Source organism: Echinops telfairi, unplaced genomic scaffold (assembly GCF_000313985.2).
Source record: "Echinops telfairi isolate 266 unplaced genomic scaffold, ASM31398v2 ScPeMD7_7424;HRSCAF=8462, whole genome shotgun sequence".
Lineage (NCBI taxonomy): Eukaryota > Metazoa > Chordata > Mammalia > Afrosoricida > Tenrecidae > Echinops > Echinops telfairi.
In genome coordinates this window covers 95,493,339-95,503,374 of record NW_022111324.1, presented here as the reverse complement: position 1 = coordinate 95,503,374, position 10,036 = coordinate 95,493,339, and the positions used below count along the sequence as shown (strand labels likewise).

The 10,036-nt window shown below is 49.3% G+C and overlaps 1 protein-coding gene across 1 annotated transcript in view; it reads right to left on the bottom strand.

Moving 5' to 3' along the window:
- Positions 1 to 596: 596 nt before the first annotated feature.
- EDN1 (endothelin 1) overlaps positions 597 to 10,036 on the bottom strand; it is a 21,421-nt gene continuing 11,981 nt past the window's right edge. The window contains exons 2-6 of the mRNA XM_004712193.2: positions 7,770 to 7,866; positions 5,915 to 6,083; positions 4,105 to 4,263; positions 3,864 to 3,977; positions 597 to 1,729 (exon numbers count right to left, since the gene is read on the bottom strand). Of these exons, the coding sequence (XP_004712250.1) occupies positions 1,627 to 1,729; positions 3,864 to 3,977; positions 4,105 to 4,263; positions 5,915 to 6,083; positions 7,770 to 7,833 (609 nt within the window). The 5' untranslated portion in view covers positions 7,834 to 7,866 and the 3' untranslated portion in view covers positions 597 to 1,626. The remainder of the gene's footprint in view (positions 1,730 to 3,863; positions 3,978 to 4,104; positions 4,264 to 5,914; positions 6,084 to 7,769; positions 7,867 to 10,036) is intronic.

Sequence of the window (10,036 nt, the reverse complement as noted above, 5' to 3'; positions counted from 1 at the left end):
TGTTTTCTTCTTTCTTGTTCGATTGAGGTTTTTATCTGTTTTACTTTATTCTTGTTGTCAGTTTGGGTTTTTGTTGTTGTTGTTTTTAATGTTTTTTCTGTATATGAAATCTAGCAGAGGTAAATCTATATAGTAATTGCATTAATGGTTCCTTGCGGGTATGGGGGGCTGAGGAGCTGGGCATAAGTGGGGAGCTAATAAAGATGAGGACAAGAATAAAGAAAATGTTATAAAATGAATTGTAGTGATGATTGTACAACTTTTCTTGGTTTGACTGGACTATCGAATTGTTCGATATGCGAATTACGTGCCAAAAAACTGTTGAAATAAAAAAAGAACACCTTCATGCTATCTGGAAACTACTTTTAAGGTATAGATCAAGTTCCTTTTTTTAATCAGCCTAAATATTCTCTTTCAATGCTCCCTCTCCATGAAACCAACTTGAATTCTTTTCCTTCATAAGTCTGATCATAGCACATTCCTTAGGAATTTCCAACAGAATCAATACTGTAGGGAAAAAATTTTTTTATTTTCTAAAGACATTACCTTGATAGGCAAAAAAAAAAAAAAAAAAAAGCATGTTTTTTCCAATTTCATTCAGAAATACATTAAAAAAATACATAGACCAATATGGCCTGCTCCAACATATATTTAACATGGTAAATATAAGGAATAAATTGTTTGAATATAAATATCTATAAAAAATAAGTACATCAAAATTCAATCCAGCCTCTTCCATTAACCAGTTACATCAAGGAAAATAATATTACTGCTTTAAAACACAACCCACATTGACTTCACGTTCAAGGTCTCTCACGAACAACCCTACACTGCTGTGTTTCCACAAGTCAGGGCAAAGGGAAACACCCGGTTCCATGATCTTTGCTTTTATGGATCAGAGCTTGTAGATGACCATGAAAACATTCTCTCTACCACTGACACCTTGGACCAGACTCCTATGAGGCTAGACATAGCAGGGGGTTATACAGAAAGGGCGTGGCAGGAGGGGCCAAGTTTAGAGAGGCAAAACCAGGCGGTGACATACATTTCTACCAGAGTGCAATACAGGTGAGGTAGACCGAAACACATCCCGATTTACAGTAGAGCAGTTTCTTTCAGTTTTGCATTTTTATGAATGAAAACAAAACAAAAACCCAAGTCTTTAATTTTTTTTCTTTTTCCACTCGAGTCTCTGTCCTTCAAGTGTTTTAGATGTGTGCATCCCTTAGAAAATGCGTGCATGGGGCTTTGCAGTTTCTCCCTGAAACGTGCCCGGCGCCTGAGTCAGACACAAACACTGCCTCCCGGGCTCTTCAGAAACCCCACCCCGGGGTGGCATCTCCTCGCCTCCCTCTGGGGGTGCTGCCCTTCTTGCGCATGTCACTTGGTCCCACTGCTTTCTCTGAGTCGCCACCATCATGCCAAACGAGGCGGGGCGGGCCCAGTTACCACCCTGGAAGCTAACAAAGGTGGATCCATCGGAGGGGCCTTCCTTAGCCTTTCTTGGAAAGTTGGGCCTTGGCGAATCTGGAGCAAGGAAGGATGCGAGCAAGGAAGATGCTCCCGCCTGGACCCCGGCTGTCGCGGCGAGGGTGTGGCCCCGGCCCGTGCCCAGGGGACCGATCATCAGTGCGTGCGGTTGTGGGTCACTTTCTTCTCTCTGCGGAGTTCTGCTTTCAGCTTCGCGATCCGGAAAGACGCCTTGATGCTGTTGCTGACGGCCTCCAACCTAGGAAAGCAAGACAAGAGAAAACAAATGGTATAAAATTAACACCACTTCTGGCCAAAGAAACGTCTAAAATTAGAACGGGGTGCAAACCAATCTAAATCTGGTTCCTGAACGTTCACCACCGACCGCAACACCGACCTCAAGTCGTATCTGTTACCACTATGAAAATAAAGGCTGGCCCTAACAAAACCGTTAGGAGCGTGCAGGAGGGGAATGGTCCTACCTAAGGGGAACTGGGCATTAGACACCGTTTTCAACGAAGCCAAAGGTGTGCTCTTCTGCAGCCCCTGCCCAGTGGTCAACACCACGGCCTCTGAACGAGAAACTCAGCACGGGTTCCAAATGCCCATGAGAGTCTCCTAAGTAGGTGAGGTCGGGAGTACCAGGAGGAATGGAAGTTTGCTTACAGGAAAAATGCCCCCCACCCCCACCCCTCTGGGACTGCTGTCAGGTAAGCATTAGACAGCTAACTGCAAGGTTGGCACTTCAACCCTGCCAGTCACTCCAGGGAGAATGGGGAGGTCACATGTTCCCGTAAAGACTGATAGCCCCAGAGACCCTATCTGGGGTCACTATGAGTCGGAATCAAATGGACAACAGTGGGTTTTCAGTTGGCTCGTAGGAAAAAGAGGAAGTATGCATAGGAGACCCAAAGCAAACGTTTTGTAGCAATTAAGAAATGTCGTGGGGGCCTTTTTCTTCCCCCGCCTTTTTGTGAGCGAAGGGAAGAAGAAAAAACGGCTGGCGCCGGCAAAAATGATCAACCTACACAAACTAATAAAAGGAAGTCATGTCTAAGGGCGTTTGACATCATCTTGTGGTCTGGGGAAGCCTTTCTGGCTTAGACCATCTACACGGACACAGAGCTGGCAGGTGTCAGTCACCGAGAGGGAAGACGCCCCACAATCAGAAGTAAACAGCTCAGAAGGCCCAGCTCACTGCCAGCCCCAGGCTCAGGGCAGTTTGAACAGAGAACTTCGTGCCACTAGATTTCTAAGAAAAGTTCCTATGATCCATCTGCTACAGATGTGAGAACAGGTTCCTCCCTTGGTCTTATGAATCCCAAAATATTTACAGCCTGGAAGGTTCATCACCGGAGACTGCTCATAACAGCCCTGTGGTGTTGCTTAATCCAGATCCCTCTGCCTCTGACTAACTAGGAAACCAAAAAGCTTGTTGGAACGGCACTGGCTTTCCACCAAATCGCTCTCCCTGTTTAAAAAACAAGAGCAATCATACCTCCCCTCCCAAATGCAAGTTCTAAAGCTCGTCAGTCCTGCCTAACAACTTCCCTCTAGCCACACGAATAACTGATCCTTCAAGACTTAGAGGAACTTGGTGGCATGATGGGGAGAGTTTCCAAATGTTTGTGGAGAAACAGAATGAAAAGATAATGGAATGTTCCGGCAAATCTGCCGACGCCCCCTTGCACGTGGCATTACCAGGAAAAAAAGTGGGGGAATGGGTAGGAAAGAGGGAACCGATTACATGGAACTGTGTGTGACCTCCTCCCTGGGGGACAGACAACCGAAAAGTGGATGAAGGGAGACGTCGGACTGGGCAAGATATGACAAAATACCCATTTATAAACTATCAAGGGCTCATGAGGGAGGGGGGAGCGGGGAGGGAGGGGAAAAATGAGGACCTAATGTCGGGGGTTTAAATGGAGAGAAAACGTCTTGAGAAACGATGTACAAATGCGCTTTACACAATTGATGTGTGTATGGATTGGGATAACAGTTGTATGAGCCCCTAATAAAATGTTAAAAAAGAAAAAAAAAAGTGGGGGGAGGGGGGGCAGCTCGAAGAGAAAGTGGTAAATATATTGACTCCACTCAGAGAGGCAAAGGGGGGGCGGTGAGCAAATGAAGTGTTTCTGGATAGACCTTGCTCTGAAAAATATCCTTTTTGACTGCGTGGGCAGTGGACAGCCGTTTGCTTCCAAGGTCTCTAAGCAAAGGCTTGAGAAGGATGCCTTTGTTCTTTCTCCTCTACAGAACAGGGAGATCCCCCTGTTTTATTGCCTTGAAGCCAATCCCCACCAAGGAAAGCATGGCTGCGAGGGGGGGTGGGGGCGGTACGTCGGCTCTTAGGCATTGCTGACTTCGCATGGTGCTTGGTCGCATTCTCTTACCTTCTTAGTTTTCTTCTTTTCACAAGCTGCTGCTGAATGCACTTCTCCCCGAGTTCGGCACAGTCCTTTTGTTTCTTATGGCCATGCCAGACTTCCTCCATGGTGTCCTGGGCCCTGTTAAGATACACAGAGAGAAAGAAATGATATCTTTGACTTGTACCTAGATCTTTCTGGAAGAGGCAACATTCCAGTAAGAGGAAGGCTGGGAGGCTGACCGAGAAGCAGAAGTGTTTCTGCTCACCTGAGTTCTTTTCCTGCTTGGCAGAATTTCCAGCACTTCTTGTCTCTTTGGCTGGTACATTGGCATCTCTTCCTGGGGTCTGTTGCCTTTGTGGCCAACACATCCTTTAAGGATCGCTTTGACCTAGAAGGGCTCCCGAGTCCATAGGGAACAATGTGCCTATTGTGAGAGAGAGAGAAACAACAGACAGAAGATAATTAAGAAGTCTTCAAAACGGTACTTTCGTCGGGCACGCACATTCTCTTGGGGACCCCGTGCCCAGGGCTCAGCAGCAGCACAGCTTAGGTGGGAAGCGCGGCACAATCAGGGACACAGACCTTCCAGTGGCCTGAGCGTGTGCAGCCAACCAGGAGAAAGCCACTTTTCTGCATTCAATGGCATTGCACTTCAGCCCTTAACAAGGTTCAACTTCTACTCTGCACGCCCACAACATTACTTTGTGTTCAAAAGGATGGTATGCTTTGGTGCCTGTTTTATGCTGTCTGCCTTGTGTTCTGTTTCTAACGTCCTAGTCCGTTATGAGTGAGGTGGTGGTGGTGGTGACTGGACGAGAGCGAGGCTGCCAGGTAAAACCACTTCTCACAAGAGATGAAAGCCCTCTTTCTGATTAAGACCACATCTGAGCCTGTGAAAACTGCATGCTGAGGCAAGGAGAGTCGACACGGCACCGGGTACCTGGCTCACAACCATGTCAGTAGCTTTCTTCTGCAGTTCAGGGTTGTGTGTACCTTCGAATCCATTTGGGGCTGTGTGTAGATTAGAATCCATTCTGACTCAACGTGACCCTTGAGGGCAGAGTACAATGGCCCCGTCGGGTTTCTTTGGGAAACAGAGGGCCTCCTCCTCCCTCTCCCACAGAGTGGCGGTGGGGGTTCAATCTGCTGACCTCTCAGTTATCAGCCAAGTGCTTAAGCAATGCGCTACCAGGGTTTCGTTCCTGCAGGTTAGCTATAGCTTGTGTCTGTAAAAGGACTCTTTTCCCAGAAGGCACGCCAATAATTCCCAATGGGCCCCTCCTGACCCTCACCTAAGGAACAAAATCTCCGGGTTGGTAATAGCCCTTTACTAAGTATTATGTACTCAGTCCATCTGGTGCGGCATCTTTGGATTGGCATCTGGTCAGCCGTTGCCCTCATGAGCATCTGGTAGACACCATGTAGATGAGGTGGTTTTCACAGGGAAAAAGTCGAGGACTGTCTCGCCAGCATTGCCAGAGAAAGCTACCGCACGCTTTTCTTTCTCTGTCTTCATTGTTGGTCTTCTGGGGTGTGGGGTAGGGCAGGCAGAGGGAGCACGGAACCCCAGCTTCTAGTGCTAGCTCTGCCACAAACGCACTCCTGCTTAAGTGACTGATATTTGGGGTGGGAGTGGTGGGGGAGGTGTGGGGGGGGCATTGGGTTAGCTTTTTCTCTAAATGAAGTGATTGAATTGAACTCTATAATCCTTGCTACCTCTCCAGACAGGACCCTCCCAGCATGGACTAACCCACATATGGCCTCAGCACCTGGTCCCAGTGCCCCTGAAAGCACCTTCCCTGGAGCCCCACTCACAGTGCTGTGTACCCTTTCCTTCCACCCGGCGGCAGTAGGTGAAGCCCGTCATCTCTGTTGCTGAAGACCAAGCTGTTCTGTCATTTTCAGCAACAGGGAGGACCTGCCCACCCCACTGGGGCATTCTCCTGTGTCAGAACTGCAGCCTTCCCAAGAGCAAGCTACAGGCTCTCCAGAAAAGTCACTCTCCTCCCTGCCTTTGAGCGCCTGCGAAGGCAGCTAAGGAATGACTAGCCTTAGGATGCCCTCTAGAGACTCACTGGGGAGTGTTGATCCAGATGATGTCAAGGTGACAGAAGTAGACACACTCTTTATCCATCAAGGAGGAGCAGGAGCAGCGCTTGGAGCGGTGGGGCCTCCAGGGTGCACTAGGGGAGGGGCTTCCCCCTCCGTTCTCCGCATCCGTGCTGAGCTCTGCGCCCAGGACAGCTGGAGAGAGAGAGAGAGAGAGCAGGTCAGGGGGGGATCGGAAAGCACTCCCTCGGAGACACACCAGGTCACGGTAGTTGCACCAGAATTAGCAGAGTGGACAAAAGCAGACAAAGTAGACAGCCTGTCTTTAGCAAGAAGCACAAGCAGCCCCAACAGGTCTCTAAGGTTTTACGTTCTAACACAATTTTACCTTTACCCTCAGTGCTTTCTTTACCTGCAGGAAGATTATATAAAGACAGGGGAGAGAAACACCTGAGATGGGACTTGCCAGCCCTCTTGACGCTGTCTGGAAGTTTCTGGAAATTCTACCTGTTGGGAATTCAGCTTGGGCTCTCTACAAGGTGCTGAGAAGGACCACACAACCCAGAAGGGCTTACAATTGGCTGATGGTCAAAATCCTAAAAAATAAGTGCACCCCACCACCTACTGGTTTGAGAGCCCTGTGCCCAGTTGGCATGCCCTTCTGGTTAGGTAGGCATCCATTACTTTGCACCTGAAGGTAAGGGGTACCTGGATGAGCTATAATTCTCTACACGGAGGGCAAGGACTTTGGAGAGACAGACGATCAGCAATCAGCGCAAGAGGAGGAATTAATCCTCCAGTAGTCATTTCACACAGTACATCCCACAGAAAGTGCAGCAGCTAAGGCGAAGCTGCAAAGCAGCTCTGGGGACCTAGTCAAGGTTCCCTGATGGACGACTACAGCCTCCCGGGAGGACCAGGTCCGTATGGGAGCCTCCCCCACCCCTCCTCGCCGCAGCACCCTGTCTTCAACCAACTCCCTGGGACTAGCAATCACAGCTTCTCTGCCCAGTTTTGTACAGTTTCAAATGAGCACTCACATTCCAGGATTCCTTCCCCTGATATCCCTTCTCTTTACTCTGGGTCAAGAAAAGACACACACAAAAAATGTACATGGACCCCCAAAGGGGGCATGGGCAGATGCACACATACTATCTAATCCGTGAGTAGCCCCAGTCTTCCCTCGCTCCCCTCCCAAGACAGGTGAACACAACTGAGAATACAGTCGGCACTGCTTCCAGTGCCAAAAACCTGCCATAAGAAATCTAAAGTCAATAATGAAACATTTTAAAGAAAACAGCAGCTCTCATCCAGAAAGCACTTGAGTGGGAGCCGTGGGGGCGGAGGGGGGGGCAGGCAGGGAGGAGGGTGTTTTATTAAACAAATTGTTCTGCAGGTGATTTTATTGCTGGTATATTACTGGAATGTCTTGGACAAACTCCCGTGGCTTCAAGCTAAAACATTTAAATATTTTTACACAATCACACACTATTAAAGAAGTGTTTGAATAAGATCTATTTCTACCTAATTCTCTATATCCTATATACCTGTATGAGCCCAGAATGCCAAGGCACATTTGGTTAAACTATATATTTTTTGTTTTTGTTTTTTCCCTCTTTTTGTATTATTACAAGGAAGGAACTATCCTAGTCAAAGATAATCACGGTATCATTATGGTTATACAATTGATATTATATAAAATCCTATAGGAGCAATTGCATTCAATAGATACATTGACTTTTTCCATGCAAATGCTAAGTAGTTTTCAACCCCAGGCACTTGATCTCCGAGCTTCAGGAATAAAAAGAAAGGGGAAACGGCGGCAAGGAAAGTGTTCAGAAGGACATTCACATCGCGCGATGTACCAGCCGACATGCCTACCTGTGCCAGGAGCTCCGTGGAAAAGCACCAACAGCAGAGAGACGACCACAGGGAAATAATCCATTCTGGAAGAAGGACCAAAGACCTGTTCTGCGAACTAAACAACAAGTTTTAAAAAACAAAAACAAACTTCAGTTCTCGCCAAGTGTCTGTGGCTGTTCGGCTCCCAGAGTGAGCTTTCCGGGAGAAAAGGTTTGGGAGCGCTGGCTTGCAGACCCGCGGGCGCTGCGATCCGGCTCGGCTCTGGCTCAGCTGGGCGGCGCGGCTGCAGGAGCGCGTCTGACTTGGGAGCGCTGGCCGGCGGCTTTTTATAGGGAACCCCTATAGAGTGGGGGTAAACAGCTCGAACTTTATGCCAGCCTCAGACAATGTTTTTGTGTGATTAGTCACCGAGAGGCAACGTGCAGCCGGAGATAAGGCTCGGCTCGAGAGGAAATCACTGCTAACTTCAGAGGCAGACGCCGTCTGACAATTCAGGGGCAGGGCTAAGAAAAAAGAAAATAGCCATTGGAGACCTTTGGAAAACCGGCCCGTGCAGTCCTGGAGCCGACTTCCCCTTCGCCAGCTGCCAGCCTGAGTTCAAGAACCAGAAGGGGCACTCCAGAAAAAAAGTCATACCATTGGTATGACAAGTATGAGCTGCAGTTTAAATAGATTGTATTGTTGCGTGCGGGGATTTTTTTTTTAATTGTCGCTCACTTGAATTTCCTTTTATGTCGCTTAGATTGCTTAGTCTTGGTCAAACACGAGAACGCGCTATTCTCCCCCCTCCCGCCCCCTCTCCCCCTACTCAGGATCAAATGATTTGGGCAGATCGATCTACTTTCGCTTAATTCAAGCCCCTTGGTCCCAAGTCTGTTGTGGTTTGCTTCCTTGCTGAAGTTCAATGTGCCCACAGAAGAGAGAGACTGAGACAGAGAGATCCCTCAGGCAAGGAAAGGTGGTGCAGGAGAGAAAAGGTAGAGCCCTTCAGACACATGCACCAGGCTTTCGTTTTACAGCTGAGAAGCCCCCTGAGCGGCTGCTCTGCCCACTCCCCGCGGGCCGCTGTCAGCGCCGCTGCCCGGAGTAATGCCCGGCGTGCGCGCCAGGGGGAGACGGAGAGCTGCGGGGGCTGGTGTTCCATGGGGAGAAACAGCCTTGGTTTCAAAGTGGCAGGCAGGACCACCACTTGCGGTGAAGACACAGGCAAGCGGGGCTCAGGGGTGGCGCCTGGCACAGGAGAGGGGCACCCCTCAGAATATTGCTTTCACACAGGTACTCCCCCACCCCACCCCCCTCCCCATTTAGCTTTGTCAGATGGGGGCAAAGCCGGTGTTCTCGTGCGTGGTTCTCCAGGTAGTATGTAGGACGACATGCCGGTGCTGAATCAGGGTATCAGATAATTCCTCCCATTTAATAACATGTGTACATTTTCAAAGCAATTTCCGGTCTGTTTAACTTTGACATACCCCGACAGCAGTTACTGCAGAGGTGAAAGCATGCTCTGAAATGTACACAGGGCCATCAATGTCAGATAGGGGTGCTGCCAGGGGAGGACGCTGGGGCGTCTGCACTGCAGGTGCTGTCCCCAGAGTGCTCACGGCAGTGGCCTTCGACTCCCTATCAGGAATCCAGACCTCTTTCATCTCTGCTCCTACATTAAGAGGGTTCCCCCATCGGCAAGAAGAAGGGGTCGTGTTCACATGAAATCTCAATGGCCTTGCCGCTTCATAGCCACCCATAGAGTCCACCATCAAATAGCTACTTCCTCAGCTTCCCCTCGGCCTTGACTTCCACGTTAGGGGATAGGAGTCAAATGTGGACCCATATTCTGAGATGTGACCACAGGGAGGGTCGGTTCTTACAGAACCATTCCCATCATCCTTCTCCTGGGGTAGGAACATCAGAAAACCCTCTGCCATTGAGTTGATTCTAACGCATTGCCGCCCTACAGGGCAGCGCAGCAATGCTCCCCAGCCTTTCCCAGACAGCACGTGTTCACAGGAGCCCCGTGCTCTTTCTTCCGCCAGGGAGCTAGAGGGGCGGTACAGTGGCCTGTGGTTAGCAAGCCGATGCGCTCCCCTCTGCGCCATCAGTAAAGGAGTGCTGTGGACCTGGACACACGGGTGTCCCCTTTGAAGCTCCTGAAATGTAATGGAGAAGACAACATTAGTGGTATCTGTCCTATAAACAGCTCTTGCTTGCAAGCGCTGGGGATAGGTATGAGGCCAGTGCTTCTCTCTCACACCCACACATAAAGATGCCTCCACCCAATCCCCAGGGTC